Source organism: Capsicum annuum, chromosome 4 (genome assembly GCF_002878395.1).
Source record: "Capsicum annuum cultivar UCD-10X-F1 chromosome 4, UCD10Xv1.1, whole genome shotgun sequence".
Taxonomy (NCBI): domain Eukaryota; kingdom Viridiplantae; phylum Streptophyta; class Magnoliopsida; order Solanales; family Solanaceae; genus Capsicum; species Capsicum annuum.
In genome coordinates, this window is record NC_061114.1 from 24,190,415 (window position 1) to 24,208,122 (window position 17,708).

The 17,708-nt window shown below is 34.5% G+C and overlaps 1 protein-coding gene across 5 annotated transcripts; it reads left to right on the forward strand.

Moving 5' to 3' along the window:
• The first annotated feature begins 228 nt into the window (after positions 1–228).
• On the forward strand, positions 229–17,241 carry LOC107855908 (protein DETOXIFICATION 33). 5 transcript variants are annotated; one of them, XR_001670391.2, is made up of 10 exons: positions 246–767; positions 1,287–1,482; positions 1,922–2,267; positions 2,594–2,680; positions 4,033–4,089; positions 4,194–4,432; positions 4,792–4,910; positions 5,167–5,253; positions 11,267–11,381; positions 17,067–17,241. XR_001670391.2 is itself a non-coding variant. In XM_016700914.2 (9 exons), exons 1-9 carry the CDS (start codon positions 486–488, stop codon positions 17,121–17,123), a joined length of 1,470 nt encoding a protein of 489 aa, XP_016556400.2. In that variant the 5' UTR covers positions 229–485; the 3' UTR covers positions 17,124–17,241. The 5 variants fall into 5 exon arrangements, 3 of the variants coding, with proteins under 3 accessions (XP_016556400.2, XP_016556401.2, XP_047267717.1); XR_007054841.1 differs by lacking the exon at positions 17,067–17,241 and adding an exon at positions 12,362–12,754; XM_016700914.2 differs by lacking the exon at positions 11,267–11,381 and having other exon boundaries at positions 229–767.
• Positions 17,242–17,708: the final 467 nt, after the last annotated feature.

Consider the following 17,708-nt stretch of genomic DNA (forward strand, 5'->3'; position numbering starts at 1 on the left):
TTACCTATTAACATACAATACCATACCATCAATCCAAACAAAAAAACTATTATTAAACCACAATGAACAATACAGTCCATTCAAACATGGTACAAATCATACTGTATCATATCATACCATACTATACTATATTGTACCATACATTATGAAACCATGGCAAACCACCATCCAAACAGGCTGTAAATGTCCAAGCAAAATCAAATCTATCCACAAGTTGAACCTAACAAAAGTATTTAATGTGAACAATCGTGGCAATATTGTCCACAAAAACTAACAAAATGTACATACGTCTCTATTCAATATTGCCTAATCTAGTAATGCAACTTCATCTTCTTTTCCGCCTCTTCTGCCCGACTCTTTGGTTTTAAGAACGATTGTTTTTAAGAATGAGTATGACTATTGACTATAGATATATGTAGGCAAATTTACTCTGAACCACCCATATTTTGCAAAATCTTTCAAGTTTAAATCTTGAATCCGGCATCATGGGGAGTAGCAACACTAGTGAGCCCCTGCTTGATAATCATGATGAACTGGATAGAAAAGAAACACCTAATGGGAACGACGATGATGTTGGATTTTTTAAAGAATTTGGTCCAGAATCGAAGAGGCTATGGGAGCTAGCTGGTCCTGCCATTTTCACTTCAATATGCCAGTATTCACTTGGTGCACTCACTCAGACTTTTTCTGGTCAAGTTGGCGAACTTGAGCTTGCTGCTGTCTCTATTGAAAATTCTGTTATTTCCGGCCTTGCTTTTGGTGTCATGGTAATTATGTCTATATTAACCCTCGGGTGTGTTCAGTATCCAGAAAAATGTTTCTTTTCTTACTTCTTCTGTGTTCGGCGGCAAGTAAATTTTTTTTTTTTCTAAAAGTATGGTGAAAGACAGGGGATTGCGGCGGGAGGGGTAGGAGTTGGGGTGGGCTAGGAAAAAATTAATTTTTTAAAAAAAATTGTGAGGGGATGGGGAAGAATTTTTTCCTTAAAATTTGTGAGCCTAGAAAGTGCTCTTTATTGATGTTCTTTAAGATGGAGGGAAAAGAGAAAAAGTATAGTACCTGACTTAAGGATCAAATCCGTATGTAAATGTTTGTGTTTTTTCATGTTAAAAAGGTATCTTTTTTAACAAGTCTCAATTTTAACTTATAACTAAAATAAATCGCATATTAATAGATATTTATGTTATAGGCCTAAACATTTAAATACTTTATCCAATACTTTATTAGAGTATAAAATGGACTCCTTTAATCATAGCATATCTATCTAAAAAATGGCATGCATGCAGCTGGGAATGGGAAGTGCACTGGAGACATTATGTGGGCAAGCATTTGGTGCAGGACAAATAAGGTTGCTTGGAATATACATGCAAAGATCTTGGGTCATTTTGCTCACCGCTGCTTGTGTTTTGGTTCCTATTTATGTCTTTTCCCCTTCAATTCTCCTTTTTGCCGGTCAAACCACTCGCATCTCTAATGCTGCTGGTCAGTTCCATATATATACTAAATCTCTCATAATACATAAATATGCCATTTAGCTTGGGTATAGGTTGCGTTTATATATGCCATCTTTAAGTGTGCACAAATTAACACTTAAATTTGCATAAAGTTGAACAAGTAGCCACACTTGTCCTACGTGGCAATTCTCATGAGATTGCCATGTAAATGCCACAGAAATGCCACAGAGAACGCATGTGTCTACTTATTCAACTTTATACATGTTTAAGTGCCTACTTATACACACCCAAAGTTGGAAGGCATAAATGCAACCTGAAGCCACCTTAAAGGGCATGGTAATGTATTATGCCTTTTTTTATCTACCTCCTTTCTTTTGTTGTTACATATGTTGATATCAGCAGTAAGTAGGATCTGTTTCATACAGAGAGAGTTTATTCATCTAATAATTAATGGTTGCAACTTACAGGAAAATTTGCGTTATGGATGATACCGCAGTTGTTTGCTTATGCAATGAACTTTCCAATCCAGAAATTCTTACAAGCTCAGAGGAAAGTCTTAGTGATGGCATGGATATCTGCTGGAGTTCTGGTGCTTCATGTCCTTTTTAGCTGGTTGTTCATACTGAAATTTAAATGGGGCTTAGTTGGAGCAGCTGTAACTCTCAATACCTCATGGTGGCTCATAGTAATTTTGCAGCTCATCTACATCTTTGTCACCAAATCCGATGGAGCTTGGACTGGCTTCTCATGCTTGGCATTTCAAGACTTGTTTGGCTTTGTCAAGCTCTCTTTGGCCTCTGCTGTTATGTTATGGTAATAAATATCTTTTATACTACTTATGAAGTCATTTAAGCGGCAACTACCCTAACAAGTGGATTAGGGTTCAGGGTTTAGAGTCCAGGTATTAAATTCAAAACAGAGTTTAACTTCTACTGACTGTATAAAGGTATTTTTTGTCTATCACGAGTCACGACACCTGAAAAGTAACTACAAATAATTGTCCTTAATAAACGTAGCTAGGAAAATGAGGCAAGTAATTTTCCGTAACTATTAGCTAACATATATAAGTTAAATCCATCAACAAAATTTCTTTTGAATTGGCTTTCTTGATCAGGATAATTGTTTATGGTCTGTTGCAGCTTGGAGTTCTGGTATTTGATGATATTGATCATAATCACAGGTCTTTTGCCAAATCCATTGGTGCCAGTTGATGCCATGTCTATCTGGTATTTTCTCATCTGCTCTTTTCTATTATAAATATATGTATGTCCAATCCATTCACTAAAACATTTTTGAATGTCTTAATTTTCAGTTATTGACTAATAACTTTAATGTTTGTTGTTATTATTATTATTTCTTTCCTGTAGACTTTGCATTGTAAGCTTGTTAGATGCTATATTTTCTCCACGGTTTCCTTCTTCTTTGTACTTGGATTTGTTGAATTTGAGCTGAGGGTCTTCCGGAAGCAACCTCTCTACGTCTCCAAGATAGATAGTGTTAAGGTCTGCGTACACTCTACCCTCTACAGACCTCGCTTCTGGGATTTCACTGAGTATGTTGTGGTTGTTGACTAATAACTTTAATAAAGATATTTTAATTTTGATATAGAAGCCAAAACTTGAAACTTGATCTGCATTAATAGAAAACAAATGTGTGGCTGTCAACATTACTAATTTACATTTTGTTCAATCTACGGCCTTCAAATACAAAGTTGTAACAAAAGATTAGTAAATTGAGCCGATTTAGTAGTCTAAAATGGAACAATTGGATTTTGGACTCACTAGGGTTTGCATGTCCTTTGGACCCTTCACCAGTCCGCCAGTGGAAGCAAGCTAGCCCCCTATGTTGGAATAAAGTGTCCACAATAAAGGTGTTCTTGATTCAATACACTTCCACTGTAGTGTCCGAGTAGATACTGTTACCTTCTCTCGAATCATAATACTATTATTTGGTTAGATCATCGAATCTTTTGTTTCTCTTGATTTCTTCAATGTTCAGTTCTACACACGTCTTTTTTCGGAGGTCTACAACCATTGTGGCGTAGGAGTTACATCCCTGTATGAAAGTTTATAGTATGCCGCTTCCATGAATAGCTCATAATGCTGCATCTCTTCCGAGACCGGGACCTTTAATCATTACTTCTGCTCATTGCATACCTTGATTTACATTGTGTTCAATCCATGGCCTTCAAATACAAAGTTGTAACAAAAGATTAGTGAATTGAGCTGATTTAGGAGTCTAATATAGATTAGAACATAACTGGAGTTTTTGCTATAAATTATCCTAAGCTGACGAGGATTAACAAATATATCGACGAATCCATACTCTGAAGAAAGCAAATCTATTATTTTTCATTTGATTGATGGAGAACAGCTTTTTATGTTTCTAGACATCAAGCATGTGTATGATAGGGCCCCCCATAAGCACAAAAGATCGGTGATTTTGTCATTACAAGTGTGGGAAGCCGAGAGTGTACTCGATGATTGAAGGATCTCTTTTCTTCTTCATTGTACAATAATTATGAGATTATGGAGTATGAGTGCAACTGCTAACAGAAGTCCCTAATTTTTCTTTCCAGCATGAACATAGATGGATGGCAGGCGATGATTTCCATAGGATTTAATGCTGCTATTAGGTAATAGCTCTGTTCCAAATCAGAGGGAAATCACACATGAAGTATTTGCTAATATTTCCATCACTGTTCCTCTAGACTTTATTTTGACAAACCTTTGATTGTAGCGTGAGAGTATCTAATGAACTTGGGGCTGGCAATGCACGTCTGGCAAAATTTTCTGTAATTGTAGTCTCCTTAACATCAACTGCTATAGGAGCAGCTTGCCTGATTGTCGTGCTTGCAACACGAGAATATTTTCCGTACCTCTTCACCAACAGTGACGCAGTTGCTAATGAGACGAAGAAACTGGCAATAATGCTCGCATGGACAGTTCTATTAAACAGCCTTCAGCCTGTCTTATCTGGTAAGCATGTTAAAATATGCTCCCCAACCATGGCTAATTCAAACCACACATAGATTTTCCAACTTGTTTGAAACTTGGAAGAACATCTTAAAAGACCTGGATATTGCCTCTCATTTCGTCATTGATAAATTTCTATATCAGGTGCAAGTGAATTAAGTTTGTCTGATTCCTTTGTCACTATGAATCATTATAACAGCCATATGTAACTATTGACTTCTCACAATTATCATGACAACTTTACGTTAAATATCTTTGGCACGTATAGAGGCCGCATTAGGCAAGAAGATAACACGATGCAAGAGAGCTATCATTTCTGATAAAGAGTTGCTGCTCTCCTTTCTTGTTTTTGCTGTAATAAGGTGTTGCTGTTGGAGCTGGATGGCAGGCTCTTGTAGCATACATTAACATTGCATGCTACTATATTGTTGGTTTGCCTGCTGGAGTACTTTTGGGCTTCAAATTGGATTTGGGAGCTATGGTGAATTTCTACAACCTTTTCCTTTCCCATACTTAATTTCCCTCTCTGTGAACACTGTATTGTCTAACCTGAAGGAGTGCCTAAGAGTAACTGTAAAGTTGTTGTCATATGACCTAGAGGTTACGGGTCAAACCGTGCAAACAGTAAGGCTGCTTACAATAAACTCTTGTGGTTCGGTCCTTCTCAGACCCAAGTTTAGTGCACCAAACTGTCCTTTTTTTACTGTATTATCTAACTTGGTTTAAATTGCTTCCAGGGAATATGGGGTGGGATGATCGGAGGTGTCTGTTTGCAGACCATTATCTTAATAGCTATTACAACAATGACAAACTGGGAAAAGGAGGTATGCTTTTATCCTTTTACTCTCTTCGTTCAACAATACTTGTTCACTTGACACGGACTTAAAAAACAATAAATAATAAGGATAATTTTATTATATAACCCTTTATATATACTCTCTCCGTTTAAAAAAGAATGATCTAGTTTGATTTGATACGTAGTTTAAAAAAAAAAAAGACTTTTGAATCTTGTGATGGTAAATTAAAGTTATGTCATGTATCAAATGTCATTTAATTTTAAGCATGACATGTGGAAAGTTAAAATTAAAGTATAGTCCCCCCTCCCAAAAAAAATAATAAAAAGAAAAAAATTAATCATTCTTTTATAAATTAATTAAAAAGAAAAATAGGTCTTCTATATTTTAAGAAATGCGTTGAATAATGAATAATATTTAATAACATAGATTAAATTAGCCCAATGAATAAGTTATCCATCAATTTTCTAAACTAAGTATTGTTAGACATTTAACTCATGAACAAGTACTCTTGAATGGAGAGAGCACATGCTATGGGTAAGTTTTTCTTATCCTTCGAACAATTTTGAAATTTGGGAATTAAAAAAAAGGCAGAACACATATGTGTTCCCTCATTTTTCCACTTAGACACCTGTACTTAGTTAGAAAGTGTGTCAATTAAATACTTGAAAACAGCTAATCAAAAATATAAATTATGTGTTATACACACGTGAATGATATGACAAATTGACAAATTAAATAAAGACATGACATTTTAATTTAAAATAATCACAAAAATAAATTTCTAAATAAATCTAAATCCAAAAGATAAAAAAAGAAAAGAAAAAACACATTTATACACCCCCACCCTCACTGCCTTCTCTTTCCCCGAAAATAACCCCTTTCTCGTGGTCGTCGTCTTCCCCTTCTTCTTATTCTCTTTTAATAGTTTTTTATATACAAAATTTAATGTCATTAAACAATCTTCACCATTTAAAGATGAGAAGTAGGTAGAAAGAAAAAAGTGAATTCAATAGAATGAAGAAAATTGGAAGAGTAACGCATAAATGGCCGGAAATGGGTGGTTGAACAACGGTAACGAGAAAGAAATCAAAATTTTTGATTGGTTGAAATTCAATTTATATACTGAAATGTTTGTACTCAAAACCAGTCTACACCAATCTACACTTAATTATACAAAAATTTTCAAATTTTCACACTTATTTTGAGAAAATCCAATCCCAAAGATGTTTTTTTTTTTTTTTTTTTCAAATGTTATCTAATTTCTCACACCATTTCATCATTAGTTTAATGCCTAAAATACAAATTTGTAATTTTTAAGAGACCCATTGAAGTAGATTATAAATATATGGTGGTGGAGTGATGAATTTGTGGCGGTGAAGGAGTGGCAGAGAGCAGCTCATAAAGAGGAAGAAGAGAAAAAAATAGAGAGAATACATAAAGGTCCCTTGATCTTGTTCGAGTTTTTCAAAAAAACACTTAAACTTTACTTTCGATTTATTACCCTACGAATCTTACTTAAATCGTTGCAAATATACCATTTGAACCCTCTGCGTGTATACATGCACAACAAACGCGTGAAAAGGGTCAAAGTTGACTTTTTCTACCAACTAAAGGTTGTCACTTGTAAATAATTTGATATATAATTTATTTTATTTTTTAAAAAAAATCATTAATAATTTACTTTTTAAAATTATTCCATACACCCCCCTTCCCGCAGCACCCCCACCCACCATTATCTTCTTCTCTATTGACAGCTTCTTCTTTATTACCATAACTCAACAACAACATCAATTACAGCAACAACAACAACATCATCATCACTGTAACTCTCTTTCTCCTCAATCCTCTCAATCATCACCATAACTCTACTTACCTTTTACCATCACCATGTTTACTTTCTTCAATTTCAAGTTCTTATTTCAGTTTTTCTTATATATTTTGAACAATTTTATAAAACTCAATATATATCCTCTTAAGAAGAATTATAAAGTTCAATTTTAATGAAGTTTTGATTTCATCATTAGACCATCAACAAACACATAAATCAATACAAAATTAGGAAGTAATACACAATTAACATAAAAAGAATGGAGAAATCAGCAGCTGGATGGGGTGGGGGTTGGAGAGAAGCTGCTGGATGATGATGGGGAGGGAGATGTTAGACGGGGTGGAGATGAAGGAGAGGGGGTGGGTTGGGGTGGGGTGATAAATAAAATAAAAAGGAAAACTTTATTCAAAAATATAAATAAAATATGAAATTAAATTATTTAACACGTGGCAACATCTGATTGGTGTGTGCATTCACTCTTTTTCTTGTAATTGAAATTCAGCAAAAAATGGTGTATTTACAACGATTTAAGTAAGATTCGTGGGGTAATAGGTCAAAAGTAAAGTTTAAGTATTTTTTTTAAAAAAAATCGGACAAGATCAGGAATTTTTTTATGTATTTTCTCAAAAAAATATTTTAAAAAGAAAAATAATGAGAAAGAAGAGATTAAAAGACAATGAAAAAGATAAAGATATTTAAGAAAAAAAAATTAAAAAATGTAACATTTCACACTTCCAAATTCAGTGTAGTGTACGAACTATGCTACATCAGCAAATTGTATCTAATTGACATATTTTCTTCAGAAATTAAGTGTTCAATAGGTGCAGAGCTAAATACAAGTATCTAAGTGGAAAGATAGAAAAAAAATTAAGTAGCTATGTATGTATTTTGCCTAAAATAATACAAAAGGAGCCTAGAAATCTGAATTAATTTTTGAGCCACCTTAAAACACTAGAAGCTACCCTTATATGAAGTGAATTCAGCAATTTATGTACTCTGATCCGTCTTATACTATTTATCCAACACCTTATAAGTGATTATCTCAAATTATTTATACATTTAATAAATCAACATAAAAATAATTAAAATTTTCATTTTACCCCTATAATTGTTTTTGAAAGTCTAAATGGATAAATGATAAATTAGTAATACCGTCCATGTTTTCTTATGATTTATTAAGAGATAGATACAATAGAAAACTGACAACTGTTGTTTTCAATGATTTCGGGTACAAGAATCTGTATTTAGGCACAACAACTTCAATACAAGTTCAAGTCTAAAAACAAGAACACCTATGAAGTTATATAACACCCTCAACTCAAGATCAAAAAGACCTTTCAAAGAATATTTTTTTTTTGCTTTTCAAAAATTTAGATGAAACAGAAAAGGTCAAGTCCTTCGACTTCACGGAGTGTCCTTAAGGAAATAATTCCCCTCAAGTATCCGAGGTTGCGGAATTTTTCTCCCAGGATAAAATGGCCTAACAATTCGACTGTAGTGGTACCTCAAACGATCGGATTCTCTTTGAACTCACTCAACGATTAGATGATCACAGAGAGTATATTTTCAGAAAACAAGAAGAGCTTTATTGCAGAAAAATTTTTGTTACCAAACCTGTGGATAAATCCAGGTTTATATAGCCATTAAGTGCCCCTTCCGAAAGGTGGCAATGGTTTATCTGAAAAGGTGTATCCTTTCGAAGATTCATGTCTGTTCATTTGAAACATTATGTATTTTTCTGAACAAACACAAGTATCTGAACAGTCACTTCTTTTCCAAAACAATATATCTTTTCCTCAAAGGTTGTGTCCCTCTATTTTCCATTCACACCAATTGAACTCAACAAACCCCCACATGAATGGGGAATGAATATTCTTTGTAAAATTTTATGGACAAATATGTGATCATCAAGTAAAGACTGATTGCATCTGTATAAGTGGGTATCCCTTTGAACTTTTCATAGTAAACATGTATCGGATGCACTCGGTCAATCGGTAGATTTGATATCTTTAAACTGTCGATCTTTAATGTACACCTAGACAACACATATCACATAACCACCCTTTTACTATTTATGGTTTTCACGATTTTGTTCGTTTTATCCATGAACACGTCCCGGTCTCATGAGAGCTTAGAGAATAGGCCTTTACTAACATTCTCCTTAAAATGGCTTCGACTTCGCCCTCACATAGGTGATTTCTAAATGTTCAATCCTGTAGATTAAACTATTTGATCAAATCTACCAAATTTAGATAATCATTAAAAGACTTCTTACCTTAAGTTTTATCCTTGTTTACTAAACATTGTCTACATCATGAGAATGGGTTGGGTATATTGACAATGTTGAACCTGTCAGGCATAACTTTGTTTGATCTCCTTGAACCTAGCTCTTAGGATCTCCAGTCTGCTAGGTAGAGTTACCACCATGCTGACTTGTCCTAGGCCTTAAACCCATTCCATTGGATGTCCTCTCAATTCCTTCTCTAGACAGACCTTTTGTAAGTGGATCCGACATATTATCCTTTGACTTCACATAGTCAACATTCATAATTCTACTAGAGAGAAGTTCTCTAACGGTATTATGTCTCCATCTTATGTGACGAGATTTACCGTTGTACATCATGCTCCCTGCTCTACCTATTGCCATTTGGCTATCGCAGTGTATACATACTGGTACCACTGGTTTGGGCCAATAAGGAATATCTTTCATGAAATTCCAGAGTCATTTTGCTTCTGCACCGACTTTATCCAATGTGATAAACTCAGATTCCATTGTAGAGCGAGCAATACATGTTTGTTTGGATGATTTCCAAGAGACCGCTCCTCCACCGATAGTAAATACATATCCACTTGTGGATTTTACTTCATTCAATCCGGTGATCCATTTTGCATCACTATATCCTTCAAGTACCACGGAATATTTATTATAATGCTAAGCATAGTCTTGAGAGTATTTAATATACCCCAAAACTTTTTTCATTGCCATCCAATGAGTTTTACTGGGATTACTCGTGTACCGTCTCAATTTACTAATAGCGCATGCTATGTCTAGTCATGTACACTTCATGATATACATTGAACATCCCAACACTCTTGCTTACTCCAACCGTGAGTCACTTTCACCCTCATTCTTTTGAAGTGTGAAGCTCACGTTCAATGGAGTCTTGGCAATACTAAATTCTAAATACTTGAATTTGTCAAGTACCTTTTCTATGTAATGAGACTGTGAAAATGCCAACCCTTGTGGAGTTTTGTGAATTTTTATTCCTAAGATCACATCCGCAACTCCAAGATCTTTCATATTGAACTTGCTCTCGAGCATTCGCTTTATGGCCTTTATGTGAGAAATGTCTCTACTAATGATCAATATATCATCTACATATAAACAAATAATGACTTGGTGATTTGGAGTATCTTTAATGTAGACGCATTTTGTAGCATCTCGAGGAAAAAATTTTGAATTAACAACTTAATTTAAGTAGAACTTTGGCTTACAAAGGTAGTTGCGGTACGAAACAAAAGCGAACGGAATGGAATATTTATATACTTAGTATTTGTATGTAATATAAGTGCGCAGTTGTAGGGGGCCACCTTTTTTAAACAATTTCCCTAATTATTTCCCTTGTTCACTGGAAACTGTTTCCAGGAAACTAAAAGTAAGGTTACCCCTCTTTTGTTTTCTTTCTTTTCATTATCGATTAAGAAATTAAAACCAAGCCTTCAAAGAAAACATTAGGCGGCAGCTGGGGTATTGATACTCGACTTCTTCTCCTTCTCTTGGTATTCAAGAATTCACTAGAAGAAGAAAGGGAGGAAAGGATTCTTACGATGATTTTGAAGTAATCCTTGAGGGTTGACTTCAATAACCTAAAGTTGGAGTTGAATTTTAGAAGGTAAATTCTCTATCCCTTTCTTGAATTTGGCTATAAATAAGTATCTTAGAGATGTTTACTTTGTATCTTTGCACTACTACTTGAATTGGGTTCATGAAAGGAAAAGGGGGGAAATGGAGAATTTTGGTTAAAGATGAGCTTTTGGGAATTTCAATCGATTGTGTAGTTTTACCCTTGAATTGTATAAGTTGGAAGAATTAGAATTTACTCCGGATTCTTGATAAGAAATTCAATTAATTTTGGCATAAGTGAAGATTATCGGAATAAGTTACTAAATGCTCCTACGGATTACTTACGGACATATATGTTATCCTTGTAGCTAGTGAATCGCGTAGCAGCTAAAAGGAACTAGTGTTTGAAAGGATAAAGGCTTCAATGTAGCGGGTTGAATTATTTGAGGCTGAAATTACTATTGTAGCTAATAAATCATTAAGGTATGTAAAGCTAAACCTTCCCTCGCCGCTAAGGCACCACCTTACGTCATGTGCTCCTTTCTATTTATATTAATATAGTTCTCATAAATTGTGTGAGTAAAACCTTTACATTGCCTTACGTATTACTCCCTCATTCTACCATCAGGCTTACAAGTACCTATCTTTCTCTCCTTGTGTTAAGTTTCTCTACCTAAAGCCCTTAGACCACAATATATACACATATATCACACGTCAGGAGTAAAAGTAAATAGTAATAGCATAGTTGTACTTGTATATGCTATCTAGATGATCAATATCGTAACTAACATGTCATAGGCCTTCAAGGCATTGTTTGATAAACATTAATGACGGGAGGGTACATAGGTTTGGCTTGGCATATCGTTCGACGTGATTCTGTACACAAGATCAAGACCAGACCACTATAGTGAGCCCAATTATTGGGCGTACCCACTTTTGTGGCATCATTTGTATTTGAAGTCAGCTGGAGCATCCTTTATTGGATTCCCCTGACTCGAGCCAGCATATGGTATATATGGCCTACGGGCAGACCCTCATAGTGAGCCCCTGGGTGGGGCGTACCTGGATACGATACAGACTACGATTACAATTACACCTATGATATCATAGCAATGAGTATGAGAGCAACATATTCTTTATACTTACCTCAAATCACCTTCGGAAGGCCATCTTGTGATCATGTGTACGACTTATAGGATAAGAGCATCACCTAGGCAAGGTATAGGCCCTAAATTATAATTGAATGCTTTTCTTTAAATATTGTATAAGATGCTAATAAGGTTGGTGCATAAGTTATCAGTTCATATCGTACATGTGTTATTTGTTGGCTCATACGTTTTTCACTTGGCTATTTGACTCATATGAGCTTCTGTATTTGTTCAGCTGTTTTTCTGTCTGCTTTCATACCAATACATGTTGTACATGTACTGATGTCTCGGGCCCACCATGTTTTACTAATGTAGGATCAAACCCTCTGGATAGCAGACGTCCACGTTAGGTTTTATTGTCGTTTCAGCTGATATTTTGGTGAGCTCCAACTCTCTCTGGAGCCAGTCTATGCCTAGTATAGTATTGATTATAGGTACACGTCTTTAGTTGGGCATGACGGTCTTAATGCCAACTAGTCATTTGTAGTATAGTGTGTTAAACTGACTAAAGGCTTCATAGATATCGTCTAGTATTGTATAGTTTTGTTAACTCCCTCGTGTACATATGCAATGCTTATCGAGCATCCTACTCGTTATTATTTTATAACCTTGTATACATCATAATGTTTGTAGAGTAAGTGTATATGGTTCTTGTCCGTCATTATTGTTTGGAGGCATGACACATTTATCACATTCATTTATCTTGAACCCGTTTGCCAACATGGTTTGATTAAACTTCGCATGCCATTATTTAGGTGTTTGTTTAAGTCCATACAATGACTTTACAAGTTTACACACTTTATTTTCTTTTTCTGGAACCACAAAACCCTCGGGTTGTTCCATATAGATTTCTTCCTCCAATTCTCCATTCAGGAATGCTATTTTTACATCCATTTGATGGATTTCAAGACCATATACCATCGTCAAGACAATTAACATTCGAATCGACCTTATCCTTTTTACTGGCGAGTATGTATCAAAGTAATCAAGGCCTTCTTTCTGTTTGAAGCCTTTTACTATAAGTTTTGCCTTATATTTGTCAATAGTACCATCCGTTTTTATTTTTCTTTTGAAGATCCATTTAGAACCTAAAGGTTTATTTCCTGGAGAAAGATCAACCAACTCCCACATATGGTTGCTTAAGATTGAATCAATCTCATTATTGACCACCTTTTTTCAAAAGGATAAGTCTGACGACGACATCATTTTTTTAAAAGTTTGAGGCTCATTTTCTAAGAGAAATATTACAAAATCTGATCCAAATGAAGTTGACATTCTTTGACGTGTACTACATCTTGGATTTTCATCATTATGTACATTCTCACTTGATTCATCTTGAGGTCGTTTAGACCCCCCACTAAACTGTTCATGTTTAGTTTTATATGGATAAATGTTTTCACAGAATTCAGCATTATCTGATTGAATTACCGTATTTTCATTAATATCCGGATATTTGAATTTATGAACCAAAAACCAACATGCTTTGCTACTTTAGCATATCCTATGAACACACAGTCCACCATCTTAGGTCCTATCTTAACCCTTTTAGGCATAGGAATTTGGACCTTCGCTAGACACCCTCACATTTTGAAATATTCTAAGTTGGGTTTTCTTCTTTTCCATTTTTCATAAGAAATTGATTGTGTCTTACTATGGGAACTCTATTAAGTATATGGTTGGCTGTAAGGATAACTTTCTCCCACCAATTTTGCGGTTAACTTAAACTTATAAGTAAGGCATTCATTATTTTCTTCAAAGTTTGATTTTTCCTTTCTACAATTCCATTAGACTGGGTTGAATATGAGGTTGTAGTTTGATGGACAATTTCATTCTCTATTTATATTTCGGCAAAGGGAGATTCATATTCTCCGCCCCTATCACTTCTTATCATTTTTATCTTTTTCTCTAACTGATTTCAACTTCAGTTTTATATTGCCTAAATGCATCTATTGCTTCATCCTTACTATTTAGCAAATAGACATAATAGTATCTAGTGCAATCGTCAATAAAAGTTATAAAATACTTTTTCCCACCACGAGATGGTGTTGACTTCATATCACAAATATCAGTATGGATTAAGTCTAAGGGATTGAAATTTCTTTCAACTGACTTATACGAATTCTTAGCATACTTTGATTCCATACACGTTTGACATTTTGATTTATTACACTCAAAGTTTGGCAAAACTTCTAAGTTAATCAGTTTTTGCAATGTTTTGTAATTAACATGGCCTAATCATTCATTCCATAAATCATAAGGCTTAAGCAAGTAAGAAGAAGCAGAACTTTTATTGATTTCAATATTCATTACATTCATCTTATATAGGCCCTCAGTGAGATAGCCTTTTTCTACATACACTTCTTCTTTGCTAATTACAACTTTTCCGAAAAAAATTACACATTTGAATCCATTTTTATCTAGAAGTGATATAGAAATCAAATTCTTTCTTAACTCCGGTACGTACAGGACATTGTTGAGTGTCAATAATTTGTCTGAAGTCATTTTCAAGCATACTTTTCCTGTTCCTTCTACTTTTGCAGTAGCGGAGTTAGCCATGAAGATTTTTTCTTCTCCTTAAGCTGGAGCAAACGTTGAAAACAACTCCTTATTAGCACAAACATGGCGGGTGGCACCGGAATCCATCCACCATTCGCGATGATTTCCCACCAAGTTGCATTCGGAAAGCATGACACATATATCATCTATTTCTTTCTTGGACTCAGCCACATTTGCTTGGTCCTTTTTCTTGCCTTTCTCAGCCACATTTGCTTGGTCCTTTTTCTTGCCTTTCTTAGTGGCCCGACAATATATTGATTTGTGGTCAATCTTGTAATAGTTGAAGCATTTTCCCTTGAATTTCTTCTTGGGTTAGTTGCTTTCATTTTCAGCCTTCTTTCGCTCTTTGGAGTTGTAGTGATCTTCTACAATATTTGCTCTATTCATTGTAGAATTTCCTCTTGACCTTTTTTTCATACCCTTATTATCTTCTTCAATGCACAGTCGTACAATTAGATCTTCGACTGGAATCTCCTTACGTTTGTGTTTCAAATAGTTCTTGAAGTCCTTCCACATAGGTGGTATCTTCTCCATTATTGATGCTACTTGAAACGGTTCATTTACGATCAGACCTTCTGCAAGGAGATCATGGATGATCACTTGCAGTTCCTACACTTGGGAAACAACAGACTTGCTGTCTATTATTTTATATTCCAGGAATCTTGCAACAAAGAACTTTTTAGTTCCTGCATCCTCTATCTTGCACTTCCGTTCTAGCGCTCCCCATAACTCTTTTACTGTCTTTGTTCCAATATACATATTGTATAGGTCATCTTAGAGACCACTCAAGATGTAATTCCTGCAAAGGAAATCTGAGTGTTTTCAAACCTCCACAATCACTAATCGCTCTTGTTCAGAGGTTCCCCAGGGCACCTCCGGAACTTCCTTAAACGTGAACCTTTGAAGATAAAGTGTTGTGAGGTAGAAAAACATTTTTTTCTGCCACCTCTTGAAGTCAATACCCGCGAACTTTTCGTGTTTCTCCGCCTGTGTCATAGCTTGCGGAGCATTAGTACGACTCGTCGTGGAAATACTAGTTACTGCCATAGTCGTTCCAACATCATGCATTTGACTATCCGTAGTCATTTTCCTGTCACAACAAGACAAAAAATTTAGTATATCAAAATACTAATCAATAAAGTTGCAGCAACTTTAAACACCATTTGTTTCTAGTTTAACGATGAAGTTTTTGTGACTTCCAATCGTCAACCGAGTGATCTTTAACTTGTGATAAAGATTTTATTTCTTCAAATCACTAATTAAGTTCAAACGGAGTAGAAAGCAAAAAGTTTTAATCTCCAGAAACCAAGCAATACAGATTTCGAAAAAAAAATTCAGTGAAAAGAAAATTTCACCAAACAAGCAAAAAATAAAATAAAAAATTCAAATTTATTTTCTTAAGATTGTTGTTTTCAATGATTTCGGGTACAATAATCTGTACTTAGGCACAACAACTTCAACACAAGTTCAAGTCTAAAAACAAGAACACCTATGAAGTTATATAACAGCCTCAACACAAGATCAAAAAGACCTTTCAAAGAAGTATTTTTTTTCTTTTAAGAAAATTAGATGAAATAGAAAAGGACAAGTCCTTCGAATTCACGAAGTGTCCTTATGGAAATAATTCCTCTCAATTACTCGAGGTTGCGAATTTTTCTCCTAGGATAAATTGCCCAACAATCCGACTGTAGTGGTACCTCAAACGATCGGATTCTCTTCGAACTCACTCAACGATTAGATGATCACACGGAGTATATTTTCAGAAAACAAGAAGAGCTTTATTGCAGAAAAAATTTCATTACTAAACCTATGGATAAATGTAGGTTTATATAGTCATCAAGTGCCCCTTACGAAAGGTGGCAATGGTTCATCCCAAAAGGTGTATTCTTTGGATGAGTCATGTCTGTTCATTTGAAACATTGTGTCTTTTTCTGAACAGACACAATTATCTGAACAGTCACTCCTTTTCCAAAATAATATGTCTTTTCTTCAAAGGTTGTGTCCCTCAATTTTCCATTCACACCAATTAAACTCAACAACAACTAATATGAAATGGAGGGAAAAAATAATTGAAACACATAAGTTTTACTGTTTGTAATTATGTGTTTTGAGTGGGGTTTTTTTCAGTGCGCACAAAGTGCTCACTTGAAGGGCAAATACTGTGACAGAAGTTGTACCGATTGCGAATTATTCTGAAATTTAAAAAATAATAATAATAATTGTGTGTATTAACTAATTATAAAGTGTCTAATTCGAAAAGGATATGTGTCTATATGGATCAAATCTTTCCCATATTTTTTGCGCTTCCAAGAGTGTACGTATTTTACACTTCAAAATATTTCAGTGGCAATAAAACCTCTATAAAATTAAGATGTGTTCGTGAAATTTCGTTTATAGTTCATGGATACTTGTGTCTTTTCCGATGCTTAACCTGAATTGATACCTTAGTTTTATAATTTTGCAGGCCAACCTAGCTGTAAGTCGTGTAAAGCAATGGGGAGGAACTGCTGCAAACGACTAATATGTTTTTGTAGTAGCCATTAGTTTATCATTAAGAGATCTAAGTTCGATGAGTAATACTCAATCCATTCATTTTTACTTATCACATTTTGCTTTATGAAAATCAATTTTACTTCCAAGCCAAATTGAAGCAAATTAATTGAATGTTTTAAATTTTAAATTTAGATTTCAAAAACTATATGAAAAATGCTACAAGTTTCAATTATTTTTATATAAATATGATGAAAAAATTACATCTTAAAATATTGATCAAAATTTATGTAGTTTGAATCTCGAAAAGTGTAAAGTCACAAGTAAAAATAAATGAAGGAAAACATACTATTGCTTGTTGAATGCAACCCCCTCCCAGTCCCTCATTTTTTTTTCAATTAATGCATTCTGTCAAATTGAATTCAAAACTTGATGAAGCTCTTCAACTGAAAGTCTGGTTTTTAGCTAGGACTATTTGAAGATTTTCTTTGTTAATATCGACCTAAATTAATAATTATGTAAATATTCTTGAGACAAGAGCTGGAAGAGCAGAAAAAGAGCTATATATATTATCAAAAATGGGTTTCAGTGATACGATAGATGAAGGAGCTTTCGA